The sequence below is a fragment of the Bos mutus genome, chromosome 25, assembly GCF_027580195.1.
Source record: "Bos mutus isolate GX-2022 chromosome 25, NWIPB_WYAK_1.1, whole genome shotgun sequence".
Lineage (NCBI taxonomy): Eukaryota > Metazoa > Chordata > Mammalia > Artiodactyla > Bovidae > Bos > Bos mutus.
Window position 1 is genome coordinate 40232292 of NC_091641.1, and position 10604 is coordinate 40242895.

Consider the following 10604-nt stretch of genomic DNA (forward strand, 5'->3'; position numbering starts at 1 on the left):
CCATCCATCCGGAGCCACCAAGCCCCATGCTGGTCTGTCCTGTCCTTTCCCCTGATATTTGATCCATCTCCAAGCTACACTGGTTCCTTCCCCCACAAGAGGGCCTTGAATCTGTTCCCTTCTCTTCCTTGCGGCACCTACCATTTCACACGCCCGTCTAGAGTGGGAGCGCACCTTCTTCTCCCCCCACTAACAGTCACGAAACGTTGACTGCCTGCCAGGCGCAGCTCGGAGAGGGGAGGGACACAGAGGTAAACAAACCCGCAAGCCCTGGCCCGCTCAGCGCCAGGTTTTACTCCGACAGCCTCCTGCTTGGTCCTGGGCCTCTAACCCTCAGCTTCCTGCCTTTGCCAGAAGGCCCTGACAGTGCAGGATGAAGCCTTGGCGCGTATGTTGCACAGGTTCTCTGTTCCTCCAAACGCTAAACTCCACCTTCCTAGTCCCGGTTTCTTCCAAGAAGCCTTCGCACCATTTGTTCCTTCTGCCGAGCATGAAGGTAGGCCTCAGCGGCCTCAGGCCTTGTTCTACTGCAGGCCTCAGCGGCAGGGTCAGCTCCTCGGAGGCGCGTTCCCTTCTGCACACTGTCTTCCACCCTGCCTTCTGCAGCCCGCTCGTTCCGGCTACACTACCCCCTGCCTTGTCCTCCCGGTACAATTCCGCTGGCACAGAATCTGCGCATACAGGGTCACCCCTCACGCCATGAGCGGTAATTGCACGAACCCATCCCCGCAACTGCCCTGCTCGCGAAGCCGCCTCCGCCCTACGAGTGCCCACGGCAAGCCGCCAGAGCGTGCAGCGCCTGCGCACTCTTCCTCCAACCCCGCCGCCGGGCCGCCCGGGACCCTCCACGAAGCAGCGGGGTCCGGGGCCCAGCGACCCGGGACGCCGCCAGGCCCGCAGCAAGGCCGGTGCGCACGCTCACGGAGAGGGGCGGGCCCGCGGCCGCCTTAACCCTCTCCGCGCCAGCCAGCGAACTGCCCGCACGAACCAGCCCTCCCAGCCGCAGAGAGCTGCCAGCTTGATGGCCCCACGAGGCGTACAGCCCGCCCGGGGCAGCCCTGGCCGACCCTCCGGAGTAAGCGCCCCGACGCGTCTCTTCCCAAACAGGCCTTGGCCCTTTAACATTCTCGCTCGCGCCCATTGGCCGAGGGGCTCGACGTCATCGCTGCGCGCCGGACGACCGCGCCTTCCCGCTCCCTAATCCTGACGCCAGAGCCGCGCCGCCCTCTGAGGCTGAGAAGAGCGGGAGGAGGTCGCGGCGGCGGGAAGATGTAAGTAGCGGGAATCCAACCCCATCCGAGCTTGGGGGCCCGCCCGCCAGGTTCGGCGGGGCGCATCGTGGAGCCGGCCCGCTCCCTGGCCACGCGGTGGTGACGGCGGGGCCTGTGGCCTCGCTCCTGGTTTGAGAAGAAAGAGTGTGGCCCGGGGCGGGCTGAGTGGGAGGCGCCGAAGCTGCGGCCCGGAAGTGGTCGGGGCCGCGGCGGGCGGAAGGGCGCCCTCGTTTCCTCGGCTCTGCAGTGGGATCAGTGAGGCCCGCGGGATTCGGAGCGGCCGGGAACTCGGCCTCCGCCGTCCGGGCCCTCTCACCGGGCTGGAGACCCAGGCCCGCAACGCCGGGCCCTGCCCTGGAAGCGCCCGCGGCCCGGCTCCTGGACTGGGGAGTTGTGAGTGAACGCGGACGCGGGGCGCCGAGGTCGCGTGCGGGGCCGGGGCCGGTGGGTACGAGATGCTTTTTGGGGTGCCCTGGGTGACCGACTGACCCTCCCTTTGAAGCCATTAATTTCAAACATCGACTCCACGAACGTCTGCGGGGTTCCTGTGTGCCGTTCCCAGTGCTAGCCCTTGGGGATACGGCCCCTAATGTCTTGGAGCCCAGTTTGACGGGTAACCCCAAAAGAGAGGATACGGAAAGGTTAAATCGACGGAGCAGAGGCGTGGCCTTTTCCAGTCTCTCATAAATTGTACCTGAAATTTACTTTTAAATAGAGAAGGTGCTCCGAAGATGTGAGCTGAAATGCCATGTACTCGAGATATAACTAATTGTTCTCTCCTATTTTTGGCTGTTGGACGCGCACCTTTCCAGAGGATGGGGGAGGTAACCACGGTCCTGTGACCTGAACTTGTGTAAATAGAATCAACCTTTGCTTTCTAGCCCTCTGGCCACACCCAGAAAAGCCTTCCCTTACTCTGTGATCTTAATTGAGTTTTAAGAATAAACGGTGGTGCTTGTTTTCACAAACTACAAAGAGCACATCTTTAGGACTGGGGTGGGGCCCTGGAATATGTATTCTAGGTCAGCTGTGTAATAAGGTAGCCTCTGACCACACGTGGCTACTGAGTACTTGAAATGTACCTAGTTCAAATTGATGTGTTTAAAAAGCTTAGCATGGGGAAGCATGGATATTTTATTAATCATTTTGTATGCTGATTGGTGAAAAGACTGTTCGGGGTGTAGTGTGTCAGATAAATACATTACTCACAGTTAACTTCATCTGTTAACTAATGCTTTTTTGCAACGTGGCTCCAAGAAAATTTTAGAGTACTCTTGTAGCTGGCTCTCTCTCTATTGGACAGTGCTACTCTTGGTGATCATAATGGGGGCAGTCCAGGGACCCCTGCTGATCATTCAGAGGTTGTGTGACTTCAGAGCCAAGAGTTTGCCTCAGAGAAAAGCCTCCAAAGCCTTTCTCCTAATATTAGCTAACATCTGTTGAGCCTTAACTAGATCCTCAAGACTCTTTTATCCGTTAATTTGGTTTATATTGTTGACACCTATGAAGTGTAGGAACTGTCTGTCTCTCCTTAATGCTGATGAGAAATTGAGGCTCAGAATGATTAAGGGATTGATACAAAGACACAACAAAGCCTTGAATCAGACCCCAAGCAGGGGGACTTCAGACTCTTAAGCACTGAATTATATTCAGTGATTGTCCAAGCAAGCATGCTAACCGTTACAATGTGGCTGAGTGTTACAGACAGGTTACTGAGTGTCTGTAGTGCCTTTTTTTTTTTTTTTTTTTTAATTTTGGCTTCTTTTTTTGTATATGCCCTCTCATTTTAAGACATAATGTCTAAAAAGACTTTATAGCCCTGGAAAAGAACAGCACAGGTAATACTCTCTTTTGCACTCTCATTTGTTTGTCCACAGCTGGGCACTCTTTCTTGAGTCAGAATGTTTATCCAGCATTTTGGCAGCACTGCGCACATGGAAACAGGATCCCGATTGGTGGGCTGTGTCCAGGTTACTTACAGGAAGGTGAGATAGGAGTAGTTGAGGCTAACATTCTGAGATCTTTGCTTCCACAACTCAAACAAATTGCGCAAAACCTCACTGGAAATACTTAAAGCCAACAGCCCCAGGAAACAGAGCACATAATGAATTAATAGTTTGTTCTTGAGTAGTATTTACTGATGACCTTTTACTGAGTTCGTGCTGCAGCCCTGGAACTTAGCTAAACCCTTACATGTGGTGAATGCATCTATTTCCAAAAATGTGAGCACACAGAAAAGCTGAAAAAATTCAGTGCACCAAATAGTCACAGAACCACCACCTAGATTCTACAGGTTACATTTCTGTTATGTTTTGTCTCACTTTACTACTTTTTAAATGTTCATGGGGGATGTTTCATTTGTTTGGTTATTAAATGTTTTGATACTGGTACCAGTCACTTGAAATGGTTTTTGCTTCCAGTCATAATATCTATCCAATGTATCCTGCAAAGATTCCAGCAGTGAAGCGAGGTCGAATCCTGTCACTTAGGGTTTTCTCTGCTCTGCCTGCAAATGTGCTCCTGTAGTGTCTCTAAAGGACTGTAGAGGGCTCACTGTAAAACTGGTGAGAAATGGGCATTGTACTACCTATCAAAGAACAGGACCCCACCACCCACACCATTGCTTAAGAAAAAGACAAGCTGAGCTGACGGTTCTTCACCTGCCTCCTGTGGGGGCAGGATCCCCTGAGGAAATGGACCCGGCCCAGGTGTTCCTGGCTTGGTAGATGCACACTGCTGACTGTGTTCCTTGTTGCCTGCTCCTATGCTCAGCTTTTGACTGCAAAGTAGATTTGTTGCCTTGCCAATTTACTCTGTGAATCCTTTTATCTTGTTATTAGGCTGCACTTTGGCGTAAATTGCAATCGATTAGGGATCGTTTCTCAGACTCAAGTTAGACGTGAGAGTTCAGATAAGTGAGGCCGCCATTGCTGCTTTGAACACCTCAGAAGGGGAGAATGGATTTATCAGGAGTGAAAAAGAAGAGCTTGCTAGGAGTCAAAGAAAATAATAAAAAGTCCAGCACTAGGTAATCCTTCTGTCAGATTTTTCTAGTGCTACTTTGGGGGTGCTCGTTGCTAGGGACCCTCAGAAAGGGGGACATTGGAAATATCTTGAATTTTACAGTGAAAGTGTCCTAAGCCACAAACCATTTTGCTCTGTGGTGGTCTGGGGTTTCTGTAGCCCTTTGCATCCCCTTTTGGGTTGTGCTGTGGTTTCAGGGTTCAGCCCAAGGGGCATGTCATCTCACACTCTCCCTCACTGTCCAGGGCGCCTTCTCCCACCAAACGCAAAGACCGCTCTGATGAGAAGTCCAAGGACCGCTCTAAAGATAAAGGGGCCACTAAGGAGTCGAGCGAGAAGGATCGCGGCAGGGATAAGACTCGGAAGAGGCGCAGCGCTTCCAGCGGGAGCAGCAGCACCAGGTGGGGCTGGCAGGTCAGGGCCTTACTTCCAAGGCCATGGCCCTCTTCTTTCCCAAAGAGCCTGCAGAGTGTTCTTTCTTTTTATTGATAAACAAAGCACTCAGATTACTAATTTATGGCAGACTGGTCTGGGCTTTGCTCTGGTCATACAGAGGACGGTGTTGGTATGGGTTTTTTTTTCTTTTTTGGAGGCATTAGGAATGCAATGTCTTGAGTTACGCTTTTCTCTCGAGTGCTTTTGATTTGGAGTTGTGGTTGGATCATCCTAGCCTGGCTCTTTCCTTTTCCTTGTGTTGAAAACCAGCCTGTGTCAGTCGGTAGCTGCCTTCCAAGCTGAGCCGGGGGCTCTGACTTGCCAGACTGCTCCTTTTCCTCCCAGTAGGCAAGGCTTCTGTGTAGGTAGGAAGCAGTCCTGTCACTGCACGGTACATATACTGTTTCTGTCCCTGCGAGGGCTTTGTTAGGATGGGGCTGGAGGGTGTCCGTGGGTACTGGGGAAAGCCTTGAGGCTTGAGAATACGAGCCCAGTGGTTCCTCTTGACTTGTCTGCGGTGAGGCAGCACTGCTCCCACTGGTGACCCCTTCCTCTCGCCCCTCAGGTCCCGGTCCAGCTCTACCTCCAGCTCAGGCTCCAGCACCAGCACGGGCTCCAGCAGCGGCTCCAGCTCGTCTTCAGCTTCGAGCCGCTCGGGAAGTTCCAGCACGTCTCGCAGCTCCAGCTCCAGCAGCTCCTCGGGCTCCCCGAGCCCTTCTCGGCGCAGACACGACAACAGGCGGCGTTCCCGCTCCAAGTGAGCCCCCTTCCAGCCCCTCTTCTCCACGGGGGACTGGTCAGTTCAAGGGATTGCCTCCAAAACTCATGAATTATCTGGGACCTAAATTTACAGACTGGGGCTGTAAGGTTACCATTAGTTATTACCAAAGTAGACCAAAAAAGGAGTTTCACTGTCTTAATAGGATTCTGTATTTTTCAATTAGGTCCAAACCACCCAAAAGAGATGAAAAGGAAAGGAAAAGGCGGAGCCCTTCCCCTAAACCCACCAAAGTACACATTGGGCGGCTCACCAGGAATGTGACCAAGGTGAGGAATCCTGCTTCTGTTCAGTGGACATTGGGGTAATTCTTGCAGATGTTTAAAATGGAAAATGAGAAGCCCGCCTCTGCCAGAAGGTAAACGTAGAATGCAGGATTTCTGAGGGCTGAGTTGGTGGCATGTGACCAAGTAGAGCACTGGTTACTTCTTTTAACGGAATATATTTTGTGTGTGCTTAGGGTGCTGAGGGTGTGGTCATTGTGTGGCAAGTTCTCTGACTTCTACACAAGTGATGGGAGGGTGAGCCTAAGTGACTCTTCTTCCTCCCTAGGATCACATCATGGAGATATTCTCCACCTATGGGAAAATTAAAATGATTGACATGCCTGTAGAAAGGATGCACCCCCATTTGTCTAAAGGCTACGCCTATGTGGAGTTTGAGAATCCAGACGAGGCTGAGAAGGCGCTGAAGCACATGGACGGAGGTAAGTCCAGCCCTGCTCTGACCTGTCCCAGACCAGCTGTCCACCATACCTGGTGTGATGAGAACTGATTTCCAGTCTGGCTGCATGTGAGAATTTCCTTGGAGCTCTGTCAAGATTCCAATTCTTACTCAGTGGGTGTGTGTTTACCAAAAACATGTTTTACAGAGCCTTATTCTTGAAAAAGTATTCACCAAATATGAATATATTAACATTTTAATAATATTTCAATCTGTTAAAACTTAAGGATCAAATGAAGTTTTTTTTTTCTTCACAAAGTATTTGACTACAATGAAACATTTTTATATGGGAATGTTTTCTTTAATCTTGAGTTACTTTCTGTATTGCTAAAACTTAGCATTTTTAAGATAACTTTCTAAATCCACAAATTTTACCTCTTTCCTAAAATGCATCTTAACTGTTGATGACGTTTACAGCCACTTTGTATTGGCTTTGACAACCTTTGAAGGACTGTGAACATCTGTCAGTCGTTTTGCAACTCGAATAGGCAGCATTTTAAGGAATGTGGGTTTCCCTGGGCCCTTGCTGCTTCTGTCCTTCAGGCAGCTGAGCTGAGCCAGGACTGCCCGAGCCCCACATGGGCTGCCAGGCCGAGTAGGGAGAAGAGTCTGAACCCCTGAGAACCTTGGCATCCTTGGAGGCCCTTATATGTTTGAAAGATAATTGCCCTTGAACCCTGGTAGAGTTTGTATAGTACAAAATTTTCCTTGGTACTTCTAAGTCTTTCCATCTCCTTAAATCCCCCTGGAGTGTTTTTAGGAGTTCAGCATAAACTGGGAGCCGTCACTCTGCAGGCATCAGCTCTTAACTTTGTGAGTCATGCCTTTGTTTTAGAGACTGTCAGTCTTGTGTTTGACGGAGTCTGAGCACTTGCTAAAAATTTAGGAGGCTTAGACACATTCAGGATGTGTGTGATGATAAATATTCCACCTTGTCTTAAGATTCTGGTAGGACTTTTTCCCTGTCTTCTTGTATTGTGCTGAATGGAACCACTCAGTCTCCAGAAAGAAATGGAAGGGCTTGGTTTTTACTGGCAGGTAGCTAGAGGATAAGAGAAGGCAATGGAACCCCACTCCAGTACTCTCGCCTGGAAAATCCCATGGACGGAGGAGCCTGGTGGGCTGCTGTCTGTGGGATCGCACAGAGTCGGACACGACTGAAGCAATTTAGCAGCAGCAGCTAGAGGATGACTTTTCTCCTTTTTTTCTCTTTGTTTTTTTTTTTTTTTTTGTTGTTACACAGTCAGTACCCATGTAATACCTAACCAGGAATAGCTTTTGGCCTGGGCTTCCCTGGTGGCTCAGACAGTACAGCATCTGTCTGCAATGCAGGAGACCCGGGTTCGATCCCTGGCTTGGGAAGATCCCCTGGAGAAGGAAATGGCAGCCCACTCCAGTATTCTTGCCTGGAAAATCCCATGGACGGTGGAGCCTGGTAGGCTACCGTCTGTGGGGTTGCAGAGTCGGATGTGAGTGAGCGACTTCACTTTCACTTTCATGGGCCAGGGCCACCTTAGTGGCCTTTCAAGTATGTTCCGAACATAGGTGCACAGCTTGGATTTGTACTGACGTGAGTCAGTACCTCAGAAGTTCTCTTGAAAGCAGAAGCTGAGAAGGTAGAAGAGCCTGCCACCCACCCTTTGGGAACACACTAGCTGTGCTTGGTCCCCTGGGATTGTTGGGTCTCTGCCTCAGTTTCCTTCATTCTTTCTCTCCCTGAGACCCTGCAGGTTCATCATGCCCCATTCTGAGCGGCCCCCCCATGCAGTTGTGCGGTTTCATTCACTTGTGTGGCTTAGTACTGGCTGTACACAGACTCCCCCCACCCCCCAGGCACTTTTTGCATACTTTCTTTAGACAGACTTGAAGTCTCCTGAATATCCTGTCCTTTGTTCCCTACCCCAGAAATAGTTCCTTCTTTGTCTAATACAACCCTTCCCCCCTCCCCTCCACCCCCAAATCACACCTCATCCAGACACCTGGTGCCGATCATCCTTCACCTGACCCATTAGCAGGCTCCCGGGATTGTCCCTCCCCGTCATCCCTTGAGTACTTATATTTCACCCCATCTCTGTCCTGCTGAAGCCCGCTCCTCGCTCCTGTCTTCTGCTCTGTTCCCCTTGCTTGCAAGGAGGACGTCCAGGTGCAGCACCAGCTTCCAGCTCAGGGTGGGGGCACAGCCCTCCCCTCGCTTAGCAGGCTCCTCCCTGTTCTTTAGGTGCCGACCTGAACGGGCTTCCCCAGAAGGCTATCCAGCACACCAAGATGGAGTCCTGGGTTAGGGTTCTGCCCCCAGTGGGTCTCCTGAGGAAACCTCCAGTGATAGCGATTATGAGCTTTTTCGCTGTGACCAGAGTGGGTTGTCCTTGTTCCCCCAGGCTCCTTTCTTTCTTGCCCACCAGGGTAGGTGCTTGTTAGATAGGTATTTTGTGACTTTACCCTTTTTTCAATAGGACAAATCGATGGCCAGGAGATCACTGCCACCGCTGTGCTGGCCCCCTGGCCCCGGCCACCCCCCCGGAGATTCAGCCCTCCCAGGAGGATGCTGCCACCTCTTCCTATGTGGCGCAGGTCACCCCCACGGATGAGGAGAAGGTGGGTCGCTCTGGGGTTTCATAGGGGACTGATTAGGACCAGTTTCCCTTTATTGACAAAGTGAGGGGGCAGTGACTTCGGGGCCTTGTCCAGCCCTGCCTGCCCCCTGATGGGGGTGGGAAGCAGCATGGGCACAGGAGGCCTTGGAGGTCCTCGAGTTCCTTCCAGCCCGGGAAGGAAGAGCTGCTCGACTGAGGGATCCGCAGAGGCGCGGCCTCTCCCCACCCTCTGTGAGAAGACCTGAAGGGTCAGAGGAGTAGGGAACAGCCTTGGCAGAGGCCGGGGTTGAGCTGTCCCTTCTCTGCTAGCGCTGGCCAGCTGCACCTCACGGCCCTCCGGGATAGAACCCTTAGTCTCCGGAACGTTTCCGTCTGCCCCAGGCCTTCTGTTGGCACCACCCAGAGGGATCTAGCTGTGTGACTGGCAAGTTAGAGCCATGCCGCTCTGTGTGAAGGCGGCTGCACCCCTGTGGTCATGGGCGTGGGTTTCTGGTCTGACACTGTGTCCTCCTCTCCTCACAGGTCGCGCTCCCCACGCCGTCGCTCGCCCGCGCGCCGTCGGTCCCGTTCGCCTGGGCGCCGCCGCCACCGCAGCCGCTCCAGCTCCAACTCCTCCCGATAGGCAGGGCCCGGAGCTCCGCTCCTGCGACTCCCTCCCACCGCTCTAGTTGGTTTCCAGAGGGGTCACAGGGAAGAAATCCCTCCCTCGGGGCAGGCTTCAGGGTGGAGGCAGCGATCAGACATCTCCCTAGCGGCGGGGTTCCAGCGGCAGGAGTGTTGTGGGTCTGGGGTCGTGCTTGTAAAGATGCTCTCCAGTTTTCTAGCTAGAGCAATTCCACGTTTCTAGTTCCTGAGAGTCAGTTTAGTGGCAGAGCCAGCAGGGGTGAGCAGGGGACTCCAGGTGGGGGGATAGCCCCAGCCGGGGAGGCCATTTTCCCATTCCACAGGTGACCTGGGGCCGGCCTCGGGGTCCCACAGGAAAGGCATGCTTTTAGGCAACTGCTATTCCTGTTAGCCTGGCCCAGCCTGAGTCCTCTTCTAACCTCTAGGGTCAAATACCACCCCCACCCCCATCATCTGCCCAGAATGGTTCTTTACACACGTAGCCGTGTGCAAGAACACACACACAGACCCCTCTTTCTGAAATTGTTGAGAGCCAGCTCTGCCAGGTCATCACAGAACCCCACCCCCACCCCAACTCCACTGTGTTGGTATTCTTGGTGGTCTTGCTGGTTACCTTGGCAACATGTACATTGCTTTTTCAGCTTTTATTGTACAGTCAGTACTATAAATTTTGAGTTTTGTAACTTTGTAGCATTTTAGATGATGTTGTGTTTGTACTTTGTTGTGTAGATTAAAAGAACTGTGTTGAATAAACCTAGGATTAGAGTGCAATGTCTGCCGGGTTCACTGCCTCCTTCCTGCCCCTTGCCCCCCAAGGCCGCGTCAGTCGTGAGGGAATTAAACACAATTGCCTAAAATAAATGTTTGGTTTCATTTCCAAAGTCATAGCTGCAAAACACGTTAACCAGGAAAACTTTGAAAGTGTTTTATCTTAGTTCCCTGGCCAGGATCCTACCTCCTGCCTTGGGAGCACAGTCTTAACCACTGGACCACCAGGGGAGTTAGCAACTGTGTTCCAGGAGCCTTGAATTCTGCCCGACCAAAAAGATGGATCTCATTCACTGCTGTGTTCGATGGCCATGGAAAAATTTCCCCACCTCAAAAACGAGTTTGTTCCAGAAGGAAGAACGCTTAAGACATTATAATCCCTTGCCC

The 10604-nt window shown here is 52.1% G+C and overlaps 1 protein-coding gene across 4 annotated transcripts; it reads left to right on the forward strand.

Moving 5' to 3' along the window:
* The first annotated feature begins 1117 nt into the window (after nucleotides 1–1117).
* On the forward strand, nucleotides 1118–10224 carry RNPS1 (RNA binding protein with serine rich domain 1). 4 transcript variants are annotated; one of them, XM_070362117.1, is made up of 8 exons: nucleotides 1118–1271; nucleotides 4112–4299; nucleotides 4541–4696; nucleotides 5296–5487; nucleotides 5675–5777; nucleotides 6061–6214; nucleotides 8685–8826; nucleotides 9348–10224. In XM_070362117.1, the coding sequence occupies exons 2-8, from the start codon at nucleotides 4229–4231 to the stop codon at nucleotides 9445–9447; spliced, it is 918 nt and encodes a 305-aa protein (XP_070218218.1). In that variant the 5' UTR covers nucleotides 1118–1271; nucleotides 4112–4228; the 3' UTR covers nucleotides 9448–10224. The 4 variants fall into 4 exon arrangements, with proteins under 4 accessions (XP_070218218.1, XP_070218220.1, XP_070218219.1 ...); XM_070362118.1 differs by lacking the exon at nucleotides 1118–1271 and adding an exon at nucleotides 1327–1664; XM_005886774.3 differs by lacking the exon at nucleotides 1118–1271 and adding an exon at nucleotides 3149–3256.
* The last annotated feature ends 380 nt before the right edge of the window (nucleotides 10225–10604 follow it).

Bases quoted from the DNA above. Each gene is read 5' to 3' on its own strand.
- RNPS1 (XM_070362117.1), top strand. From the start codon at position 4,229: ATGGATTTATCAGGAGTGAAAAAGAAGAGCTTGCTAGGAGTCAAAGAA. The intron at 5,778-6,060 runs GTGAGGAATCCT...CTTCCTCCCTAG, and splicing joins TCACCAGGAATGTGACCAAG to GATCACATCATGGAGATATT. The intron at 8,827-9,347 runs GTGGGTCGCTCT...CTCTCCTCACAG, and splicing joins CCCCCACGGATGAGGAGAAG to GTCGCGCTCCCCACGCCGTC.